Raw genomic sequence first — 26,478 nt, forward strand, 5'->3', positions numbered from 1 at the left:
CAAAACAGTAGTAGTATATGACTGAGAGATACGTCCACGTTTGTCTTCCTGTAGTTGTGATGCCTGACAGACTTTATCCTGGTGTCTAACTGTGGCAAATAAAAGCTAATTAGCTTGGACGATAAAATAAGGTGAAAACAAACATCATTAGATTTGTTATATAACACAGGAAAGTTGAGTTCATTGTTAATGACGGTGAACACCTCGTCTTTTTCCTTTGAGTTCATTTGAGTTAATGCCTTCAGGGCAGCTGTAAAGGACACGTCCGGCTAGTAAAACGTTATATAAGGGATCATTTATAACAAATGCAGACAGTATAATGATCAAGCTGCTGTAAAATATCCCCATGTTACATTGCTAATGTTAATTGTCTGTGTGTTAATAGATTTTACTGCCTTGCTGAAAGTGCGGTCTGGACAAAAAATCTTCAGCTTCCTAAAATATATTCACTCACCAACCCCACTCCCAGGGGCTAAAACTGAAAGTACTGTGGTCCTCACCGTGTGCAGCCACGCCAGTACACAAACACACACACACACACACACACACGTTTCCCCCTCAGAGGACATGCTGTCATCAGTTTGCAAATGGTAGAATTTGGGGATTAACATGGGAAGTGTGTGTGTGTCCATCACAGACACACTCTGGAGGTCATCCGCTGACAAGAGCAACACACAAAAACAGGGATTAACATGGGAAGTGTGCATGATGCATATGTATAGACGAAAGATGGATGTTTTCAAAACCTGACTTTACTAAAAAAACACACACGCAGCTACGGCTGTGAGATTAGTCATCACGATGGAATCTACAGATGTCACACAGGACACAGGCGCCTACAGATTCAACACACACACGACAGTCAGGATGTACTGTATTGGTTTGTGTGTCCATAGAATGGCTGGCTACAAAACTTCAAATATGACAGCCTGAAAATGAACTGTCCACAATGTTACTTAGTGTTTAGTCAGTCATTTGGTGACTCTGGTCATTAAAACACGAGACTCTACACGAAGCCAATTTTATTATAAAACCTCACAAAGAGTGTACATATAATTTTTTATTTCCCCTAAATCTAAACATTAGAGGAAAAGGAAACACTCACTGCATTAAAACAGTAAGGAAATTAAGTTCATTCAGTTATTAACAGTATAAAAGAATCAAGTAGTAGTCTTGCTGTATTGTATCTTAGTGACTGCTGGAGGACCGCTGACCCATCTCACAATGACATTCTTCCATCTTCATCAATAGATCAGTGGTCAAGGGGTGGTCCTCACCGTGGGTGATCTTCATGATCTGATAGGCCTGGAAGAGGAGAATCAAACATGCTAGAAGAACAGATGTACTGTTTACATCATAGTGTACTGTAGGAATTGTAATATTTACATGTTTACAAAGGGTCTGAACACACCTTACGCAAAAATAAGTCAAATATTGTAACAAATGAGAATAACTGCACCACTTTCATACAAACTCTAATCTTATTTTACTGTAGCACTTTATATTTCTCAGTTTTTAATCCTTCACACCTGTTTGAATGTGTCCAGAGCGTCTTCGATGTGTTCCAGGTAGTGCTGCAGCTTTCCAACTCTCATCAGCTGGACTCCATGAACCGGATGGGGATCAGGGTAATATTGTCTTTAGAAAAACAAAGAGAGGAGGTGATTCAGTAAAATGTCTGAATAGTTTTACTCCTTTCTTTCACTGTATATACCTACGAACATCACAACTTTGGTTTATTAGCTGTAATCCATCCCTCAATCCACTATTTTACTGCCATGTATCCAGATCCAGGTCAGGAGCAGTCTGAGCGGAGTAACCTTTCGCTCTTCCCAGTCTTCCAGATCCTCCTGGAAGATCTGTCATGACTTACTGCCAGAAATGCAGAAACAGCTCTGCCTCTCGTTATACATGGCTTGATAGCTCATTTTAACAGCGCTGTCACCCTGAGGGACATGATTATTAGCCCTCAGCAAGCTCACAAAAGACATGTAGACTGACAAAGTCCCATCACCCATTCAGGATCCTTGCAGGTGTAAACAGAACTATTGCACAATCAGAACAGAATCCACAATGTTCCTCAGTCTCCTGTACACAGCACCCAGGCAAACGTTTTCCCAAGATTGTTGGGCTGTGTAATATGCACTTAACTGTTCACCTTTATTTGTTCTGCCCCTCTGAAGCATGAGGCAAATCATTGACAGGCGCCGCATGCCCTTCAGACAACAAGACACATGATTAAATAGACAAGACTAATTCGATTTGCTTTGCCAGTCACTGTCTGTGTGCAGGTGTGTGCATATACAGGTAGGACTGAGTGTGAAAGATGCGTTATCTTCACGGCAGCAAGAAAGATGTGTAAGAATATTTAAGAGTGTGAAATTATGCATTATGCATGTGTGTTTGTCTGAATATTGCTGCTTGAATATGTAGCTGTGTGCATGTGTGTCTGACTTTTTATTTTAAAGTCAGTCACTGAGATAGAGAAGCACAACAAATACAACACACAGTCCCAAGATACAGTAAATGCACAAAAAGAACAGGGATACGTAGAAAAACACACAAACACCTACCATATATAGCCTCGCACTACTTGTACACAAGCATGTACACGATGCATCTGTGCACTGTGTCTGTGTATTTGTGTGTGAATATACTGATTATTAACAAAATAAACATGTGTACTCGCTCTCCTGTCAGCATCTTTTTATTGCCAAGATTTTAATCATCAGGTAGCAGTATTATGTATATTATATTATGTATGATACTCTCTTAAGAGAGTAGTAGCTTATCCAGTACCTGTGTATTTGAATGCACAGCATGTGAATGCTTAGTGATACATGCTGATTCATGCTCAATGACATTGTACATTCAGTGCATATGCACAAATATATGAAAAAGTAGAGACATAAATGCTTTTAAGAGACAGTTCAGACATGAACACACACACAGAAAGAACTGGGACATTCTTAGTCCTACAAAGATGAATGTAAATATACACCAGGGACTTTCAGGAAGCAGCTTTGTTGTTTGCAAACACTGGAGTTCCCAAAACACTCATTTACTTCATTTTCAGTGTCATTTATCCTCTTTTCTTCTCCATCCCTCTCCTCTAATCTCTCCTTCTTTTTCCTAGTTCACTCCTACCTGTTTATATTTGTGCTTCTTGCCTCGCTAGCGGCAGGGATTAAACTTGGTCGTGTTGGTTCTGTCCCTCTCTCCTCTAATGCTTCCCATTCATTCCTCTTCTCTGTTGTTTTCTTTCCTCTATTTGCTGTTTTCTCTCGATTACAAATACAAAATGCTTTTTTTTTTTTTTTTTTATTTCTCGTAACCTTTTTCAGATACATGAAAATGTTCACAGACAAAACACAACCCCTTATCCGGTTTCATTCTCTCACTCCATTTAAATGTCTTGTGTGGTGCAGTCTCACTGTGTCTTATGTTCTCACACAGGAATAAAAAGATTTGTAAGTAAACACAGACACGTGAATACAGACCAGTATAATGTACGACCATGCTTTCAAACATAGATAAGGTCAATTTGAATCCACTTCACCCTCCATAACCTGGTGCATTTGGCAGATTTCACTTCTCTCCAGAGTAAACACACCAACACAGGGTTCAACATTCTCTCAGTAGAATAGTAAAAAGAAACGTCACAGCATCTGCTGTTAATGGAGCATTCATCTTAATTATTTCTTTATGGACTGAAAACAGCAACTTTCTTTGGCTGAATGTTTTTCACTCTGACGTCAAATGAAAATCTGTTTTCTGAAAGGAGTGAAATGAAAGTTAATTAACTTCCTGGCCTCAGTAGGAGTACATTTACATCTATAGCTTCTAGATGATGCTAACAGGCCACTTGTTCCTACCTTCATTCCTACTAAGTGACAATCTTAACCACTTACAGAGGTGATGCCCCACCTGGTGATTAAAACTGAATCATTAAACAGGAAGTTCAAAGACCAAACCAACAATATTAGTGCTCTGTGAATAATAACGAGTTACAATATTGATTTAATTACTAAATAACTAATCCAGTCTGCCACAACACACACATGCAGCATCAAATCCAAACGCCAATTATATTTTCTCTTTGCATGCAGACCGACACAAGTAATTAAAATAATTTCATTAACTTGCTGTCTGCCGATTTCTCCCCTCCCTAAAATTAAAGAGAAATACAGTGTTGTTGTATGCAGCTAGTTAGAAAGCCATAGCTCCTGGCTATAAGTAATAGAAAGGACTGAAGGGAGAAATTAATAGTAGTGGAAAAGTGCAGCATTTCCAGGCAAATGCAGTGGAACTAATGAGGCTCTTGTTGGGAACAAAAGATCTATGACCTGATGATGTAGAGAGAGAAACAAGGATTATCTTTCTAACCAAAAGAAGTAGAACAAAAACATAGAGAAAGATGAGTGATTCCTAATTTGATTGTGTTTTTGTCCAATGAAACAGTAGTTTTATCTCTGTATTGTCTCAGTTTAACAAACTTAGCATTGGCATGCATCTGTTACCCAGACAAAGAACATTTAAATAAGATTTAAGACGTAGTTTAACTATTAAACTGACTCTTAAACTAAACTGTTTTAAATTAAATTAATTACTGGGGATTACTAATAAGTGATTAATTTCACATTTTCATTCTAATGACTAACAAGTATATTTCCCCGTATTTGACAAATAATTGCAACATATCTTTTCTGATGAGTCCTAACACAGAGGTTTGGAGCCTCACCAAAAGACAATCGACTTCAGTTTGTGGTTTTAAAGCGGTTCAGGAGTTATTTTGTGACACGTTAGTAAAAGAAGCCCTGAGAAATCTCAATGGGACCTTTTTCGTTATAGACAGGAAACAGTGAAGCCGAATAATGAAATGCATGCAAAGAAATCAAAATAGCTGCTTCCTGCAAACAGAAAACACTTGTTGATACACATATATTTGCATGTTTTCATGATTACATGAATGTGCATACATTCACATATATACAACACATCCAAAGAGCCAGGCATGTACCGCCTGCAGCAAGGGTGCATTATTCTCACACATGCACAGAGAAACTCTGCATATCACATACTGAAGAGCGAAATCGAAAAGACCTGCAGAGAGCGTGAAAGAAGAAAGGAATACAGAATGAGGGGAAAGACAGGAAAAAGAGGAGAGATAGAGTCTTCCTGCAGCTATCTTTCTTCTCCACCATCTGAAGAGCCCAGAGGAAGATAGGAGATGAATATGGAGGATCCTCCTCCCACTCTCTCTTTCATTCTTCTTCTTTTATTGTTGTCTCCCCTCTTTGCCAGGCTAATGCTCACTGCATGCCTCTATTCGTCCTTTCCTCATGTTATACCTCACTTATCTCCATTTCTCTACTTTACACCACTTTTCCTTGTGTTTCTTTTACTTTCTTTATTTCTGTCTCCTCTTCTTCACTCTTCTTTATTGATCACCATTCACCCCACCCCACCCGCTACCCCATCTTCTTTATCTTTTATCTCCTCCTCACCTCTAATTTCTCACTTCTATCCTTATCCAGCCACTTTCTCTGCTCCCCCCTCAAAATCCCGACAACCATCCTTCACTTTGGTTTTGCCTCTGCTTCCTTGAGACACATTTTTCTCTGTTTCTTTCAACTGACACGGATCTCTCCATCCCCTTCTTCTCATCAACATCTCTCTCTCTCTCTCGCTGCTGCTCTGGCTAGTTATTTATTGATGGGCTGTGTTGCTGTTTCTCTCCTGTGGATATGTTGTTCACGGTGTGTGTGTGAGTGTGTGAGTGAGAGAGAGCATGCCTATGCCACTAGAGCTCTGCCCTTCACACAAGATCAATTAGTCTCTCTTCTCCCACACACACACACACACACACACACACACACACACACACACACATAAAATCGGCAGGGATAATGTTGAGCTTGAGCGATGGAAAGTGAAACATGCTGCAGAAAAGAAGAGGTAGGGGGTGTGAGGGTTGGACAAGACAACCTAAACCAGAAAACGAAAACTACTGATGCCATTTACTGTAATCTGGCATGCAGATTTAAAGCCTGTATGTAAAGGGGTTCTTAAAAGTGTAAATATCTGCATGAGCATGACCTAAAACATGATCAGATTTGCACGCATGTCCTACAAATGACTCACCTGTACACTGAAAGTGTTCTCTCTCCGTATGTCAGAGCTTCCTCCCAGTGTCCCAGGTGGATGGAAGCATCTAAAGCCATGTCAGTCATTCTGAGTTTGTAGAGATTTTCATCAGGAACGTCGCCACAGACAGTTGATAACAAATGACTACAGCTGTCCAAGAGTGTTTTCCAATCTGGAAGGTCACTTAAGGAACACCAGAGGTGTTAAATAAAGCACAAAGCACTATAATACACTGGTTCTGTTAACCACAGCTAGCCTGAGACCTGCACAAAAGAAGCACATTTGGATTGTGCAGCCTCACATTTCTGCCTGAGATCTATTAGTAAAACAACAGAAACCAGTTGGTGGTTGGATGTAGACTTTTAGGTAAGTCTGTTGGTTAATGCTCCTACAAAGGAGATTTTTTTAATAACTGTATTTTCTTTGGCACAACCACCTGCTAAGTTGTGCAAATTAGGTTATGATATATATGATCTCTTATTTTCCTCACATGAAAACACCAAATACCAAGTGACATTATAAAATAGGTTTCACTGCAGAATTTCAAATGAGTAAAAAATGCTTTACAGGCTTGAAACACTGTAAGTTCTTAATCAGTTAATAAGCCACACTACAAACTATTACCAGTGACTCATGTATATTTTAAACATAAATTATTAATTGATTTATTCAATATAGCACTAACATTATGCTTTCTTATTATTTCACTGCGGTCTGTTGGATGAATACACATCAGCTCATCTGACTCTGAAACACTATTATCTGTCACAACACAGTGGATGGTGAAATGTGGGCAGAGGGGAAACCTGGTGTGATTTATAAGCGATCATCATTTAAAGATGTGTGATGAATGATGGCAAAGCTTAGTGTCCACTGAAGGATACCCGACTCTGCTTTCAGTCCTTCCAGTCTGGGAAGAGCCTCCTTCAACTTTTGCCATGTTGCTTCTTCACCGATGAGCATGAGTTCCTCCTAAGAAGGAAAAGACGCAACGGTTAGCTGTCACCAAATAGAAATCTGGGTCATAACTCAGTAGCCTGCCATCATCATCTGAAGATTAAAGACAGAAAGGGAGAATTAACAGAACAAATGCAGGCTGAATAAAATAAATATCAGTATAGTAGTTAATTTAAGTTAAAAGTTATAAGTATAAGTTGAGTGCTCTCTTCTCAAACACACATATACACATATATATATATATACACATATATATGGTCTTACTCAGCCATGACACAGCAGCACTCAGAAATACAGTGAGGGAAAAAATTATTTGAACCCCAGCTGATTTTGTAAGTTTGCCCACTAACAAAGAAATGATCAGTCTATAATTTCAATGGTAGGTTTATTTGAACAGTGAGACACAACAATGACAAAAAAAATCCAGAAAAATGCGTTTCAAAAAGAGTTATAAATTAATTTGCATTTCCACGAAGGAAAGAAGTATTTGATCCCTTCGAAAAACGTGCTTTAGTACTTGGTGGCAAAACCTTTGTTGGCAATCACAGAGGTCAGCCGTTTCTTGTAGTTGGCCACAAGGTTTGCACACATCTCAGGGGGGATTTTGGCCCACTCCTCTTTGCAGATCCTCTCCAATGTTTGGCAACTCGAACCTTCAGCTCCCTCCACAGATTTTCTATGGGATTAAGGTCTGGAGACTGACTAGGCCACTCCATGACCTTAATATGCTTCTTCTTGAGCCAGTGATTTGTTGCCTTAGCCGTGTGTTTTGGATCATTGTCATGCGTACCCAACCACGACCCTTTTCAATGCCCTGACTGAGGGAAGGAGGTTCTCACCCAACATTTGACGGTACATGGCCCCATCCATCCTCCCTTTGATGCGGTGCAATTGTCCTGTCCCCTTGGCAGAAAAACACCCCCAAAACATAATGTTTCCACCTCCATATTTGACAGTGGGGATGGTGTTTTTGGAGTCATAGGCAGCCTTCCTCCTCCTCCAAACACAGCGAGTTGAGTTGATGCCAAAGAGCTCGATTTTGGTCTTATCTGACCACAACACTTTCACCCAGTCTTCCTCTGAATCAGTCAGATGTTCAGTGGCAAACTTCAAACGGGCCTGTAGATGGGCTTTCTTGAGCAGGGGGACCTTGCGGGCACAGCAGGATTTCAGTCCTTCACGGCGTAGTGTGTTACCAACTGTTTTTTTGGTGACTATGGTCCCAGCTGCCTTGAGATCATTGACAAGTTCCTCCCGAGTGGTTCTTGGCTGATTCCTCACCGTTCTCATTATCATTGAAACTCCACGAGGTGAGATCTTGCATGGAGCTCCAGACCAAGGGAGATTGGCAGTTAATTTATGTTTCTTCCATTTGCGAATAATTGCACCAACTGTTGTCACCTTCTCACCCAGCTGCTTGGCGATGGTCTTGTAGCCCATTCCAGCCTTGTGTAGGTCCACAATCTTGTCCCTGACATCCTTGGAAAGCTCTTTGGTCTTGGCCATGGTGAAGAGTTTGGAATCTGGATTGATTGATTGCTTCTGTGGACAGGTCTCTTTTATACAGGTAACGAGCTGAGAGGGCTGCTAATGTCAGCTCGTTACCTGTATAAGATCCACCTGGGAGCTAGAGATCTTGCTGACGGATAGGGGATCAAATACTTATTTCCTTCATGGAAATGCAAATTAATTTATAACTCTTTTTGAAACGAATTTTTCTGGATTTTTTTTGTCATTGTTGTGTCTCACTGTTCAAATAAACCTACCATTGAAATTATAGCCTGATCATTTCTTTGTTAGTGGGCAAACTTACAAAATCAGCTGGGGTTCAAATAATTTTTTCCCTCACTGTATATATATATACATTTCTGAGTGCTGCTGTGTCATGGCTGAGTAAGACCAAAGTGTCTTAACACGTGGAGAACAAAGATAGAGACAAAAATAAAGGCAGGAAACATAGAGATGAAGCGAAAGAGAAAGATGAAGTGGATTAAGATGGGTGGAAAAGAAAACTGCAGCTGAAAGACAAGATAATTTTTCCCATTTTTCAGTAGGTGGTCAGAGAGAGGGGGCATAAGGAGAGGTGTGTGCGTGAAGAGGTGGAGCGTGACAGAGTGATGAAGAGAGGAGGACAGCAGGAGATAAGACAGAATGTGAGAGGAAAGGAGAAAAAGGAGGAGAGGACAGGAAAGGGTACACTGTGTCTAAGCCAACAGTGGCACATCAGAAGTCTGTGTGTATTTGAAATTCTGTTCTTATGAAAACCACATTTTACACCTTGCAGGAACATTTCTGCAGAGTTAAAAGATTAAGAAATTTGCATTAGGTTTGGTTTAGGGAAAACATTTGCATGCATAAATAAATACAAGGGTGTTTGTGACTGTGTGTTTCTGTAATTTGAGAAATATTTTAAATGCATAATAATGATCCAGTCATAATTAGATTTAGACAGTTATGCATAAGAATCAATAAGATATGTGCAGTACTTCTACTTCGATTTTCAACCAACATACAGAAGTTTTATTGTTTTTCATACTGCACCATACTCATTACATTCACACCTGGACGCTGTCCAGAACAACCTAAATCTAACCCGCAGGCCACTGAGCAGCTCCACGGGAGCATTTAGGTTCAAGTGGTTTGTTCAAGGGTCATTATATTTGAACAAAAAAAGAAAGAAATGCATTCAACTGCAGCCAGAAGAGGAAAAAATCTGCTGCGATTTTGCACAATGACAGAAAATTTTAAAACTGTAACACAACTTTGATTGACTCTGATTACAGGTTATATTTGGATGATTATGTGCATTGACACATAGCTAGTGGATTAGTTTGTGTTTTTTATGACAAAAAATATGCACAACTCTGAAATATCAGCAGTGAATGTGTGACTGTGTAATTTGTGTGTGTCTTACTTTGTCTTTAGAGTCACATCGCTGGCAGTGACAGGTGAAGTGGTACTGGTCCTCCAGCTGTCTCTGTCGATCTTCAGTCAATGACAGCGTCTCGATGTAGCTTATACTTAGCTGGACGGATAGTTTCAGACAGAATTTAATTGTTTATATTTGTTTCTATATTAATTTTGCTAAATCTGCCTCGGTTTGCCTACGACACAGGACTTGAAAGTGAATCGGTGTAAGGAGTAAATTGTGTGTCTCACTCCAGATGGCATGGATGCATCTCATTACATTTAATCAGGAGGGATGATGATGTATGGAGTTGTCAACCTGTTTGTGTTAAAGTGATATTTCTTTTGCCTACAATTTTTTATACTTTTAATAACATTGAGTTCAGTGTACTTCAATCAGTATTTATTACTACTACTGCTACTACTACTTCTACTACCACTACTACACAAGTAAGTTCAGACAATAACAGCAGTGATGTTACGTCCAATGAAAATATTGTTAGATCATTCAAAATGGCCCAAAGCTTCAGCTCCCCCATTTATAAAAACAGCAAATAAATAACATTAAATAAATAATGCTAATAAAGAACCTGGGAGAAGAGAAACAGTCAATAAAAACAGTCATATTCCACGTGATGAGCATTTTTTCTTGGTCATACCTCCTCTTCTGGGTTGATATCCCGAATAGCTCTGAGCTGCAGTTTCGCTCCCTCAAACACCATCACACAGTTTGGCCTACAGTCATGGTTCAACAGAGATAGACTGAGAGAGAGCAAACAAGATGGTGAGGGGCAGGAGGGAGAACGAGCGCCAGAGGGTGGGAAAAGAAGAAGTGACGGAAAGTGGAAGAGATAGAGGAGAGAGGGCGGAAGAGAGTGAATGGATGGAGAAAGACAGATAGAAGTAGAAATAAATGGAAGCAAAACGGGAAAGGAGAAAGCAGGAGGGAGAGAAAAATATTGTGATTAAATCTTTAATTTTCACATTGTTTCTACAAACTCTTCCTGGTACATTTGGTAACACATCCCATCTTTTCAAGTGTCCCTTGTTTGCCATTGTGCATCTGCAGCAGCACACCAAGTAAGTAGCCTCATTTTGCTGAGCCACCAACTGTCACATCTCCAACTGTTTGGTGGTTTCTCAAATCACGGAGAGCAGCGTTGACTGAAATGATAATTTGTGCCAACACATTTATGAGAAAATAAGAAAAACGGACATATTGAGAGACAAAGGTCCCTCAAGAAGACTCTGGCTGGTATCCCTGTGTCCAAAGTGCTGTTCGTGGTGTTAGATATCGCTGACTAGTCACCGTGTGAATCCTTCGTATGGACCAACAAGTTGGGATTGGTGCTCAAATGAACCAACCAGGCAAAAAGTTAGACACATAAACACAGCAATTCCCTGCACAGTATGACAAAATGAGGACTCTGGTTCTGTCACAACAAATGTCACTCTTCATTTCTTTCTGTGGGTCTATCAGTTCCTCACTCTTAGACATACACAGACACATAAATCAGCAAACACTGGGTACTCCACTTCTGTCACAACAAAGGCTTTTGACTAATTTCCCAAATTTATAATAGACATAACACTTCCTCTCACTGGTGCACATGCAAACTGATTCTGACATGTGTCAGCATCAAGACACTGATGCCAAACACGAGTGTTTATATTTATACTTCACACATTTCTCTGCTCGCTTTTAATATTACCAGTATTGAGTAACTGTGGTTTTATTCAAATCACAAAGAAACTGATTTCTGAGGCAATCACAGGAAATCTGTCTCCAAATTCTGGTTGTAAAGGTGATTTACACCTGATCACACACGACCTAATGCATTATAATGTTCTGTGTTTGCATATACACTGTCAGACCTTAACTATTGAGAATCTGATCATCTGTGAAAGAGTTTGGTGAGAAATGAATCAAATTCTAGAAGGAAATAAATAAATGATGACGTTGTTTAAGCTTATTGAAATGATGCTACAGAGAATGTGTGCTGGTGAAAATAAAACAAATTCAGTTAATTTAGCTTATTGTCAAATTGTGATTATTGTCAGATTGTGAGCAACAGCAAAGTACTTGATGTGCATGTTATTATTGCACCAATAACCCCCCCGACCTATAAAAAACATTCAATGTCACACTGCACACATGGGAAAAAATACTGAGGAGGTCTGACTGCCTCTGTTTTGGTGGTTTTTGTTTATCATATTCAAAGAGAAAAACAATGGGAGAAAGACATGAAGGGTGTGTGTGTGTGTGTGTGTGTGTGTGTGTAGCCTTTGTAAAACCACCAGTACCCCCCTGGCTTTGTTCTACCGTGAGGAAGTTGCAGGTTGAATATCAACTGGAAATCAAGCCCCCCAAACAATGCTTTTATCTGACAGAGAGCAGCTCATTAGCATACTAATTAGATTAATTAACTAAACCACATCTCACATTAACAATATCTGCTCACAATAACTGAGACTATCTGAGTGAAACATCACATGGCTGTGAGTGTAAAGAGAGAGCAGGAATATGTTTCTTAATTTTATTAATGATATTTAATAAAAGAACAGACTGAGGACTTTCTTCTCCTGAGTACTGTCTGGCATCGTTATCTCTTTCTTCTGTGTGACGACTTTACTAATTTAAATTTAAGTAAAAAAAGTTTTAAACAGTGGCGCACTAAAAAATTCCAGATCTAAAATAATAATCACCTGTGTACAATCGAGGTGTGTCATTGAAAGACAAGAGTTTTCTCTGCTGGAACCGTCAGTCTCCAGACTAATAAAACTCTTCTTGCTGCATAACACCTTTGAGTGTTGAACAACCAATAAACATCTCTCGGGTGTTTGTTTCTTATTGTCAGCTAATCTCTTCCTCCTGTTTTCATTTCAGGGTATCTGTGTGAGGATTTGGCTGCAGCTACACATGGGTTTAAGTTGCTCTGAGTTGAGATGAAACACACAGTTGGGGTAGAGCACAACAAGTGAACATAGGTGTGTGTTGCTAATGCACATGTGAATCATTTAGCACCTGATAAAGAGCTCAGAAGACAGGATTGTACATCATAGTTCCAAAAGGCCAATTAACGGTGAATAAGAGGCAGACAGGGTGAGGGATGAGCTTAGTGGTGACAGAGGATAGAAAGTAGACAAATGAGAAAATAGTTTTTGACACACAACAGAGAGAAAAATGAATATACTGATGGTGTGAACAGAGGTGTAGCCTCCCACTGTAATTCCCCTCTCTTCTGCAAGCCCCGTGGTTGCTAGGCAACCCAAAATATGAATAGGCAGGGGACCATCCGGCAAAAACGGGCCCATAGCGTATGGATGAGCTTCGACACAAATCGCACATAGACACTGAGCTGTGACCATCTGACACCACAACACAGGCCAGATAAACTGGCTGGGATACCTGCAGTGTGTGTGTGTGTGTGTGTGTGTGTGTGTGTGTGTGTGTGTGTGTGTGTGTGTGTGTGTGTGTAGCACTGTGCAACACTAACAACATGTGAAACGTCGGGCCAAATCCAAACCCATTCACGCAGGACTCAATACAAGGATTACAGCGCATACTTCCTTCTTTTGTGTCTGTGTGTGTGTGTGTGTGTGTGTGTGTGTGTGTGTGTGTGTGTCTGTCTGTTTCAATCACAGATGCCAGAAAAGAATCACATGAGTCAAACCTCGTATTTCTCCATGTGCTCTCCTCATTTCCTCACCCGTCTTCTCCAACAAGCGCTGCAATATTCTGCCAACATTCATTTTCAAGTTTTTGCTTCACACACACACACAAAATATCTTTCCGTCTTCCTGGTACTTCAAAGAACTGTCAGAAAAATATTAAAGGGAATGGGGAGGGCTTTGAAAGTGAGCGTGGATGGGTGGGGTTGGTTGGGGTGCGGTAATCTGGCAGGTATCTCCACAACTGCATTAAAATTCAGTGGCATTTCTATTGTGAGACGGGAGTGCCATCTAAAAAATATTATGAGCTAGATTGAAATTAATGACGCTTTTTAGATGCGTATGCATCACACACACATGCACATTATCTTTTGTGTGTGCAGGTGAGTGTGTGTTTGTGGGTATTACCTTGGATAGAGCCCAACTCCAATCTCCTGCAGCTCTCCATCACTGATGGTGAAACAATTGCATGTCACCTAAAAGAGAGAAATAAGGTTTAAAACATAGAGACAAGAGAAAAACAATATTTGTTAAAGTGCTTTGAGGAACCAACAATAATCACTTTCATACTACAGTCTGAACATATTTACATAACTCTGGTACCTGCAAAAGCCCCAATATGACGTGCTTTTAAACGCAGGGGAAAATTACTTCTCGGTTTTTTTTGAGCAAGTACTTGAAATGGTCATGTCTGTCTGTTGTTGTTTCATGGTTGATAATATAAAATAGACTATAGTGAATCAAATTGAATCCTCACATTACCCAGCAAAAAAGTTTAACCTGAATCAGTTTTGGCCACAACACAACATGATGTCAATGGACAAAATATGGAATTAAACATAGAAAATGTACAATCATTCAAATATGATTATCTCTTAGAGATCCTGCTTTATTTTAGAGCCTAGAACAAGAATTAGTTTGAGAAATCCACGAGTCGGCTGTCAGGCAGATTGTGTATGAACTGTGTAAGGCTGTTGGAGGAACATTCTGTGGATGGATGAGACGTTTAAGTAGAACATTTTTTTTTTTGTTTCAGGATCCGCCCTGGTCCTGAGGCTGGAAAGGGTTCCACCATTCATGGAACTATGAATTCTGAGCTGCATAGATGATAGTAGATGCATTCTACAGGAAAAAGTGAAGGTATCCATCTGTGAACTGTAGACTCAGAAGAAGAAAATCAATGATGCGGAAAGACAACAACCACAGAGCACACAATAAACACAGAAGTCTGCTGTTAAAGCAGAAAAAGGTTTTGGAAAGAGTTAAAATCCTGATGCTGATGCTGTGAATGGACTTGAAGTAGACAGTTCCTAAAAAGAAAAACAACCAACATGTCTGAGCTGAAGCTTTTGTAAAGGAGGAATGAACTAAAATCCCTCTGAACCAACATGTGGGGCTGAAAAACCATTACCAGAAACATGTAGTTGAAGCTATTGCTGAAGTTATAGCTACAACAAGATCTTGTATTGATGATGGAGAGTCGGACGCAAAGTCTTCTCCAGCACATCCCAGAGCTGCTGGCCCATCTGTACAGTCTTTGCATGTTATACTTGGACTCAGCGTTTACTTCACAGAAATCAAAAGAATTCTGCTCCAGCAATGTTTTAGCAACAATTGTGCAGTAACAGCTGTGAGATTCCTTAACGTCACTTTGTTGGGATATTAAATTAAGTAAAGTCAACTCTTACTGTTTTATGTCAAAACAATTTAAACAGACTAACAGAGAAGAATCTTTCCTTCTAAATCTACAAACCACAACTGTAACTACCACACAATGTTAGCTGGTAACAAATCTAAACATGAGATGAGGTTTAACCAAACTCCACAATGCATCTGGGTGGTCTGCAGGATTTAAAGACACATTTCATGTACGAGGTAGTGAAAGATCCAAAGTTTTCCAAGAGACAAAGGGGAGATTTCCAGTGAGGGAGAGATGGTTTGTTTCTTTGGTGCAGAGATGGTTTGAATAATAAAATGTCTGAAAAAGTTGTTTAAAAGTGTGACAGAGAGAGAGATGGCAAAAGAAAAAACTGCAATAAACACACAAGTTAACAAAGAGTTGAAAGCTAAAAAAAGAAAAGACAGAAAAGAAAAAACCACCAATGTGTCTGATGTGTCAGTTACTGAGCTGGTGCAAATGTGTTTGTGTTGGATGCTGTCATTTCTCGGCCCTGTGCAGAAAATCCATACATAATTAGAACGTTTGAATTATTAGCATCACTTTACTTTCAGACAGAGACGATGCTCCTCAGACAGATGTTCTCCATCCTGCTGACATTCAAACCGGAACGTGAACTCATCATCAAAATGATTCTGTTTCAATCCGTGGTTCTGTTAAACACCATTAAAGTCAGGACTCACAGGAAATTAAGCTTTTTAGTCACTGAAAAGCTGACGTGAGGCAGCAAACACGCACACGGATGAATATGTAACACACACGCACACCATTGTTTATTCATTGCTCACACACACTTGAACACACATTGTTATTCAGTCATTCTCACAGACATCCAATATCTGTGCAGTAAAGTATGCTTTAAAGTGGGAGAGACGGATGCAACATATTATACAGCAATATGTACAACAACTCAAGATAGAGTAACAGTTAAGTGCTTTGAGTGATTTTTATGAAGTAGCTTTACTCTCGTGGAGAAAACACACGGATGATTGTAGGTCTCAGTTCAAATATTTAGTTTATCTTTGTGAGTAATTTGGCTGAACATGTTGTTAAGTGATTTTTGAATATGATTTACTGTATTAATCATCATGGGTAGGTTCCTGTAGACAGGCAGCTACTTTTAGGATGCCAAGGGTTTGAGGTCCAGCGTCTCTTTACTTTAATACTTACAGTAAACGTCTTGTTAAAACACTTTATTAAATTGAATTATATTCAACTGGCAAATATATTAAATTTAAAATTACATAAAACAAAGAAAACTAGTAAATTTTCACCTTTGTGGTCCTGAGACCAGGTAACATTTGTACTGTTGACCAACAAATCAATTGTTTGACTTGCTTCACTGGGCTAGAAACTACAGGATGTATATTTGCATTTGTCGCCTGCATCTAGGTCTAAAAGTGGCTCAATGAAAAAACTCATTACACCAACAAGTGTGCAGAGGTCTGTAGTTATCATTCAGAGAAAAAGCAGATGAAGAATCAGGACTGCAGCTATACAAACCATAAACAAAGCAACACTCGGCAGTGCTTGCTTACTGTTTTCAGACCACTCTCGATCCCCACAGAGAGTTTATAGCTTCCTCTAATCGAGAATAGGTTGATAAAAAATTGCAAATAGAACGAGAGTCAATTTCTTCTCTTGTGCTTTGATTCACTAAGCTGAACAGCCAACCAGAGTGGTTTCTCTCTAAGATGGATCTGCCACCAATTTAACATAATGAATTGACACAAAAACTAGCCCAAGGCTTACTAATGGTCCAAGATTGGACGACAGTTGAGCGTCAGCTTAGTGTGTCGTAGGTTTGCTGACAATCATTAACTTTTTAGATTAAATGGCTTTGAAGAGGTTCATAAATAAGAAAGAAAAGAGAAAGAGAACAACTGAATCTTAACTCGTGGAACAGAATATTTAAGTCCCCTGGAGCTTTTAGCTTATTAGGAAAAGGCAGCATTGGTTAGTTGGTGGGGCAGAAGGGATAAAGGGACGGCCGTGCAGGGAGAACAGAAAGGATGGTTGTGAGAAGACAGAGGAGGGAGGGGATGATGAAGAGAAGATTTAAACAAACAGTGGTAGGGCACTCAGCTGGGCATAGATCTCTCTCTGTCACACACACACAAACACACACAAACTGACTCTCAGGGGATGAAAATCAATCTAGCAGAACATCCACATCTGCAGAACCGGCTGGTGGACGCTTTTTGCATCTCAAATACACACACAAACACAAACACACAGATGTATAAACAGCCCTTCCTGCTTTACAGAAATCTCACAAATCAGCTCCTTTATGTTTCTATCTGCCTACTACAGCTTCCTGTTTTCTTTCCCAGACTTTTACCAAGATGATAAGATGATCCAAACCGACACTCAGCAGCAGAAGTTTTCATCATTTATTGAAGAGTCTTGGTAACTTAAGCAGCAATTTAATTTTTCTCTTTACATTTAAAGGGTTAACTCTTCAAACTGACAGAAACAGAAACTAGAAATTATAAGTTAAATATAGATATTTACTCTAAGCTAATTCAAAAATATTAGCAGATTCAAAAAGATTCCCAAATTAAAATTTTCAGTTTATTCATAAGAAACATTTCTTCAGTAATTTGCTTTTTTACATATTTTCATTGTCTTTTATGAGAATACACTGAATAACATTAGGAAAAATAAGCTGTCTGAATAAAAACACAGTAATTGGCAGATGAATAATAAAAGTTATATTATAATAAGTTATAATATTACTGCAGTTGCAGCTACACGCCTACAGAATATATAGTGGGAATAAACAATATGGAAACATGTCACTTTACCCTGTACTTGGTAAACAGTCTGCACTTATATAGCGTTTCTCTACCTAATTGGTACTCAAAGCACTTTTACACTGCTTCTCTTTCACCGATTCACACACACTCACACACACACTCACACACCGATGGCAGCTGATCTGACTCACTGGGGGCAACTTGGGGTTTAATCTCTTCCCAAGGACATTTCAGCATGTGCTACCTCCTGAGCCACAGCCGCCCCCTACTTGACCTGCATCTATTTTTTTCATCCATTTGTTAAGTCTATAAGAAATACACAGGATGTACTGCAATGAAACACCACAGCTGGTTCAACATATAGGTCTGTACCCATAGTGACGCCTATTTCCTTCTTATGATGAGAAATAGTAAAAGGTTTCCACAGTTTACCAGTTTATTTATGGTATAGCCATTAATAAACCCGTAACTAAGGACGGCTGAGAGTTTATTCAATGAGGGGACAATTTGTGGTGAAGTCGAAGTAAGGAGGCACCAGTTTGATTAAAGGGCTGTTTCTATCCATCTTGGGCAAATAAAGTATATTATACAGAATGAAAGAAAAGAAAGGCAGCAGGTTCTTAATTGGGATTACAAGGCTGATATGATTCAGCCACTCTCACTGTGGAGAATTACACAATTACAGAATCGGTACAACAGATACTGAAGCACAAATTGCATCTGCAATCTCAGTCCCCACATCCATTCATTGGTTTGCTCTTTTATTTTTCCGCCTGTCAAACACTTTTTTTCTGCTGATTAAATTTGGATGAAATGTGTAGAAATGATGAATGTGAGATAGAAGAACAGAGGCGAAGACGTGCAGATGAGTGAAGGGTGTGGTGAGCAGTCTGTGAGGTGGAAAATGGAAAATAAGATCAAAAGCACAGCATTCAAAATGTCATCCAGTGTAGGGAATAGGAAATAAAAAAACAGCACCTTTTCAAAGCTAATGATAGATTTTGGACATACTGTCAGTTCTCAAAACGTTAGAATAAGGTTGATAAAAATCATATAGATATTGTGTATTGATAAATAACTATCACAATGAATTTCAGACTCAAGACAAACAAATTTCCAGTACTTAAATCACACACATGCTGAACATCTACTACTATTGGACACAAATGTTGTCCAACTAAGTTGGTTTTGAGAAAATACTTCCTCAGTTGGCTAAAGGGGTAAAAAGTGCAGCAGCAAATCTGAAATGTACTCACTGGTAAATAAAAGTAAGTTAGTGCTGTTCACTGGAATTGGAGGTGCTCAAAGGTTTTTCTGCTAAAGCTGAGAAGATTCAATCTGTTGCTGAGTCCGTTTGATTGCCTCTCGTGTAAGAGCACAGTAGTGTTCATTTCTGACAACGTTCCAAATCAGTGAAGCCGATGCGAGGGTATATCCCCGGTCAAACTGACTTGGAGTCACATAACTCTGTGAAGCTGTTGACACTTTAGTTGCTTTCACACATGCACCGACACCCCGAACCTCTCTAGACCTTACTCGGTGAACTCCATGTGAGAACGCAAATGTCTGAGTTATTCAGTTCGGAGATTGGCCCGACCCCTGGTCCAAAGTGCATAATGTCCGAGTGAGCCCAGGTGTGAATACAGCAGGTAATAGTCTGGAGTATTGACAGCGAGCGTGGGGACATTTCTTTGGAGCAGAGTCGATCAGCACAACATCAGAAAGTTTAGGAAGTAAAAACTGATTTCTGTTGTTGGATCGTGGTTATTTCCTGGAAACTGGAGTTATATACATAAATTGTCACTTCTAATCATGTGACTTGCTCTATTGATGTGCTGTAAACAAAACACAATTAACTTCTGTGGTGTACTTTTGTTTCGCCCTTCTGCCTGCTCACCAAAAGCACCACCCCGAAAACAAACTATTTCATATGTGAACGCACAACTCAATGTCCAGACGTGATCTGTTGGAGATAGTCTGGAGTGCAAATGTGAAAATGCCTTTTAATGGTCATCTTTAGCTTGTTGTTCCATCCGTTTCACCTAAAGGTGAAACGTCTCCAAGAACCAAGTGCAATGAACAGCAACTTTCAGAAACCCATGACTGTGAATCAAACATCCATGAGCTGTTTTCTGAGACATTAATAACATTGTCAATGAAAAGACTATTCTCATCAAAAATAAAAGGATAGATAGACAAAACTTGAGATTATGATTAATTGTTCACTGCGAGTGCATCCACTCCTCCAGTTCATCAACAGAACAGCTTTTCATAAATTAGTAACTCAGCTACAGACTTGTTTGATAAAAACTGTCACTCTCAGTTATTCTCTTGGGCTTGATCTCTATTTCTCACAGTAAAAACACAGACATGAAAAGCAGAAAGCATCCTAGAAATGAATCCAGCACTGCATTTACTGCTGACGCAAAATGAGGACGGACGTGATTAAATCAAGACCAAAGCCTGCACATCCATCACTGCTACAAGACAAGACTAGGAAAACACTGAGGAAGAAATGTGCATTCACAGTAAACTCCAGTCGCCTGCAGGACTCCGCTGTGGTTGTCTGTGCTGACATTAAGTATTAATGGAGGAAGAGGCAGATCAAAATGACTTCTGTGACATTTGCCAAAATATACGGGTGGCACATTCCTAAGGATATCGATAGGGGTTTGGGGCGGCAGGGAGTTGGATGCCTTGTCATCTCATATAGGAGAAGCTGGATTGCTTTGTCCTGTCACGTCAAAAAAACTTGTGACTGGATGGTTTATGTCTTTAATGTTGTTGGAATCAGTTCAATTACTGTCAATCTGGGAAAAACTACAAAGGCCATCAAACTCAGTCAAAGGCCATATCTGTGTGTGGGGTGTGTACACAATAATGCTTTGATTAAGTATTTATGATCTAATCATGGTTCTTTCATCTCTTGATAACTTGAGCAGATACACAGATTAATTATATATATTTTATATGAATGCATATCACGATTGCTTGGATGTAAAAAAAAAAAAGTAGCTGGTAGAGATAAACTGAAAGCAAATAACAACCAAACACTGCAGTTTCCCTCATCTCTATTTTATATCTCAGCATTTTAATGTCTCTAACTCCATTGTTTCGGTGTAGAAAGGCTGTGACGACATGGGTCCAACTAGTGTCAACAGTGCAGACGCACCACAAGACGCCCACCAATGGCTTAACATTAGTGTGTCACGGCTCATAAGAGAGCTAAAAGAGTCCAAAGCTCCAAAGCTGTTGATGTTTGTTAAGTTCACAATATGAATGTTAAAGGGGAAAACTGTCTGCAGCCTAATCATAACCTATGAGAAATAATCTACATGTATTTAACAAATGTAATTAATAAACAATAGCTAGATGCATACAGGAGTTACTGCAGTAAAATGTGTTTTATCACCTTTAAATGCGGTTTCCCACTGCTAAGCAGGGAGCCAGAGTTCATAGTGTAGTTACCTTCTCTATTGACTGAACTGAACCTTGATAAAAGAGTCACTCAGACTGCTTTATCTCTAGCTGACAGAGGTTATGTCCTGATGAGATGACCCCTTAGGAGCCCCTCAGCTAACTGTCCTGGCAGCTGGTGCACTCAGGTGTGTGTGCTGAAATGGTTTTGCTGTGACACTGCGGGCAGAAAGCTCCTGTCAAGAGCAACAGTAAAAATTATTTTATAGCCTGAGGTCTCAACTGGAGTTATAGTACCGTGTGAAGGACATGCTCGAACTAAATCAGTGTCCGACTCCACTGCCGGACTCGACAGCTGACAAGGCAGTTTACCTTATTATCCCAGGGCCCGGCACTACACCTGCACTGTAACATGCAGTCTTTACTTATAGGACATCAGTCAAATGTATTTCTTTTTAATATCATCCAAGTTGTGCATTTCTAATGCCACCAAATGTGCACCTTAATGTTTAACTGCAGGGCTTTGTTTTTATTGAACTGCTCTCACTGCATTGATTTCTGAGGCTCCCTGGCAGCTTTGTGGTTAAGATGCCAACAATTAACAATATGAGTTCTGGGTCTGTCAATGCGTGCCATATTTTACTCCCTCTCTCTCTCTATGCTATTTTTGCCCGTCCCCCTCTAACTCCCCCTCTTACCCCTAACTTTTACTGAATAAGCACATAAACACAGACACTCGTACAGCCAACACCCCCCCGGGAGGAGAGAGAGAGCAGAAATGTGTTTAAACTTGTTAGTAAACTTGTTAGTGAAGTTGCTGAGCGTGAACGAGAGCAGGCGGGCAGAATTAGAGGGGTGCACCCTGGGAAAACACAGTGCACAATATTGAGAGGAAGGTCACAGAAGGAAAAAAAAAAAAGTGTAACCCAGGAACCAAGAGGGGAAAAAAAGAAAATACCTGTACAGGAAATAGTACAGTGTTAAATTTATCTATTTGTATATTTGTATACTTTGATGTGCTTCTAATGAATTACACCGTGTAGTAATCACTCAAAATGTTTAAACAAGTTCTTTCTGTTCTTTCTTTACATGTAACAGATGATTGTTCAGTCCAATCCATATTTTCTGACCCTGTATATTTTACGTGTAAATACTACTACTACTATACTACGACATGTAGTGTAGCACTGGACATTACAGAAGACTGTTAAAATACACTGGTTGATGGCCGTCTACGTATTTATACAGTAGCACTGGTTAGAATGGATTGATTTAATCTTTTGGTCCAGTTATTGTGGTCAAACCCCAAGGCCCAGCACACACACACACACACACACACACACACACACACACACACACACACACACACACACACACACACACACACACACTAAACTATGTGTGTGTGTTTTACAAACAAATACGATGCGGTGCATGCACACAGAATTAACATTTCTCATTCTCGTTGACTCACACACTGCCATCAGCCGCGGGCTGTGTGTGTGTATAGTAATCGAACACGAGATTGCTTCCTGCTCCTTGGTGACTCATTTCGATGCTGATACCCAATCATCTCCGAGAGGAATAAGAAAAGAAAGTCAGCGTGTGTTTTTGTCAAGTTGGCACATTTTCAGCTGATGACTTTGCCACTAAGCTGCTGCACCCATGTGTGCAAAAACACCAGCACACACAGTACACCGTACTCCATCCACACACACAGTACACCGTACTCCATCCACACACACAGTACACCGTACTCCATCCACACACACAGTACACTGTAGTACACTTTCATAGTTTTCTGCATCTAATGACTTAGATGAAGATCACATCACATTTTATGACATATGAAAGTAGAGAACTATGAAATTCCAAAAGGTTCACATACTTTTTCTTGCCACTGTATAGAAGCTGCGTTATAGAACGTTCAATTACAGCTGTAAACAGAAATCTTCCCTTTCCTGTGTCCTAGTAGTGTAGATAGATAAAATACAGCGGCATCAGATGCCACACTGTCCTCATGAACCTTCTTGGAGCTTCTTGAGCACCCCCTTCACAACAATAAATGCTGAGGAGTCATTGAGCAGCGCAGGTAAGCTGCTCAGTGCCCAACAGTGGAAACCTGTAATGAGTATTGAGAGTGGAGTAGCTCTCAGAAGCCCTTTGATCAGTGGGTTGTAAAGGTTACACAACACCCAACACTGACATTCAACACCAAAAACATGCTCCACATACAAACTCAAGCACACGCTCAGTAGTGTTTATACAGGACATTGTACGGTATCCAACCGTAACACATCCAATGTTACTGATGCTTACGTACAGACATGACCTGGGAGGTTAAACTGGTTTCGGTTTCTTTCCACTTTGGTTCTCTCACTACTGAATTTCTGCATTATAGAAAACAAATGAGGCAAAACAGAAAGCAAGCAAGATATTTAGATAAAAGAAGTAAGAAAAATGTATATAAAAGTGCAAAGTGTAACCAAGCAGACAGTCTGGGGCCAGGTTAAATCAGGAGAATAGGGGGGGGGGCGAGATAAAAAGAGCAGGTTATTGTTTCCAGAGCAGTATTCTTAGTAGGAAATCGGTTTTTACTGCTTGACTGCTCTGCCGTAGTCTGAATCAAAGGGTGCTTCACGGGGGAATAACTGTTCCTCTATTCCACTCTGAAGGCAGCAGTCAGTCAGCCCTGAATGGGTTTTCCTCTGTGCAACTTCTGTTTCACACATTCAAACATCCATTTCATTCTTCAGCCTGAGTGAACACTGCGGTAATCACAGGTTACTGAACCCCTCCGCTCCACCGTTTGATTTAGCTTTATCAATACAAACACTATTCATACCGCACAAAACCCATTTCCACAAAAGTTGGCACATTTTCTGAAAAGCACTAAAAAGTCTGTGGTTTGTTCATTCACTTTGACCTTTATGTGACAAAGAAAGATCTTCAGGGTTTTCACTGACTGATTTAACTTTATTTTCTAAATTAATAAATTTCGTCTTATGCCTACATCACACTACAAAGGAATGTTTACCACCTTTTAATTACACTTTACTATTTGGGAATTGAGGATACTATTTATTGAAGGTTTACAAGTGGGATATTTTCCCATTTTAATATTAATGTACTGTATATGAGACTGTTCACACTGTTGTCGGATTCTCCCCTACAGACCTGCAGGTAGATCAGTAAAGCACATGCATTCAGTATCTACGAAGTCAAGCTATTGTAGCACAAGACCCAGAGATGCAGAATAAGACTCCATGGCATCGTTTTGCTGTAATAAACTGCAGCCACTGACCTCCTGGGAAGAGAGATGATGCCTTGATGGCACCATAAGTCTCTCTAAAGTCCTAATTTACGCCTTTGTGTTGATGGTACCTTCACATATCTGCACGTCACCTACACCGTGGTACAAGTGGTAACATGGACTCATCTGACCACAGAACATGTTTCCACTATTCTAGCAATGAGGTTTTTATCTTACATTATTTACAATTTTAGTTTTAACATAAAGAGACACTGATTTTGTGAATAACTGCAGTGTCTTTCTAGATTCACTTATTCACCCTTCTTAGTCTCCTGGAGTCTACTGAGTGGTTTTCTCGGTTAAGTTGTGATGGTAGAGGAATTACTGGCGGGATAACATTTGTTTTTGTTTAATGAATGAAGCAACAGAATTTATTAACAGCAGCAGAGTCACCAGGAGGCGGCTGGGACAGAGTATACAGTGAACAACTGTCTCACCACAGCTCCCTCTCCGATTACATGTACGAAAGAAAAGCACTTTGGTCAAGATTTAGAAGATCTCAGTTTTAGTTAAATGTAAACAAAACATATAAAAAGAGACAATGATTTTTACCTAATCTTATTCAAGTGTTAAATGATATTCATTCTGTGTAGATTCTATGACCATCAACATATTTCTGATTTATCAAATATGTAAATTAACAACATAGCCCCATTACAGTAATAGAAATTTTAATCAGGGTGCATTACCTTTTCTTTGAAATGTAATTACTGTTGCAAATTAGTTGTACTGAAAAATAATTTCATATTAATGAACTTGCATCTTGAAAGTTTATCATCTTCACCTAAGGAACCACATAACTATATTTTATGAGGCTACAGTTTGTTTATTGGAGTCGATTCTTTGTTTTTTAAAATACTGTTTCCATGAAGCAGCTGGATATTTACTTAAAAACTAAATAAATAAAGAGTATGCTGTAAAACAAAAGCAGTATACAAAACATCTTAAATCCCCTCTCAGAGTTTTGGAACTTGGTGATATGAATTTAGTCCAAATTAAAAAGCAGACATAATACACATGTAGATATAGACCTTATTATTATTATTATTATTATTATTATTATTATTATGTTTAGGTTCTGGGTTGTGCATGGGTGACACAGAGGACAGAGAGGACTTACATTTTAGTGACTTAACAAAAAGCCCACACACATGCACTTACACACAATTAACATAATGAAAGTCTCCATTCTGGTCTTATCTCTGATGTGATTAAAGAAGGTTAAATCCACTCTGACTGCAGAGATTATTTGTTGTGATACTTTTAAAGATAGGAACAAGGTTCAGAACGGATTAACTTCTAAATGCAAAATGTTAGTTTTACCTATTTAAAATGAAGTAGGTTCAGTTTTCCTCTGTTAAACCTGGTGTATGAAGTGCTGTGCTGTTGCACGTTTGATTGACGTGTGTGGCCCCAGGAGAGTCTGACACTCATAAGAAAGATGTCAGCAGTGTGTGGGATCAGGCCTTCGACTGTTCAGAGCAGCCCCAGGGCGTACAAATAGTGAGTTTGGACACATTTTTTGAGGGAAAACATGTCAGCGCTGTGATGGTTGCCAAGTAACTGGTAATTCTGCCCTCATCTATTTTCAGAAATTACATCCCATCCAGTTCATAGTGTGCTCGAAC

At 39.5% G+C, this 26,478-nt stretch overlaps 1 protein-coding gene across 1 annotated transcript in view; it reads right to left on the reverse strand.

Moving 5' to 3' along the window:
* Positions 1-1,005: 1,005 nt before the first annotated feature.
* Positions 1,006-26,478, reverse strand: part of smyd3 (SET and MYND domain containing 3) — a 64,229-nt gene continuing 38,756 nt past the window's right edge. The window contains exons 6-12 of the mRNA XM_026379016.1: positions 14,092-14,159; positions 10,671-10,773; positions 10,019-10,129; positions 7,032-7,119; positions 6,145-6,319; positions 1,530-1,638; positions 1,006-1,305 (exon numbers count right to left, since the gene is read on the reverse strand). Coding sequence (XP_026234801.1) covers positions 1,189-1,305; positions 1,530-1,638; positions 6,145-6,319; positions 7,032-7,119; positions 10,019-10,129; positions 10,671-10,773; positions 14,092-14,159 — 771 coding nt within the window. The 3' untranslated portion in view covers positions 1,006-1,188. The remainder of the gene's footprint in view (positions 1,306-1,529; positions 1,639-6,144; positions 6,320-7,031; positions 7,120-10,018; positions 10,130-10,670; positions 10,774-14,091; positions 14,160-26,478) is intronic.

The sequence above is a fragment of the Anabas testudineus genome, chromosome 3, assembly GCF_900324465.2.
Source record: "Anabas testudineus chromosome 3, fAnaTes1.2, whole genome shotgun sequence".
Taxonomy (NCBI): Eukaryota; Metazoa; Chordata; class Actinopteri; order Anabantiformes; family Anabantidae; genus Anabas; species Anabas testudineus.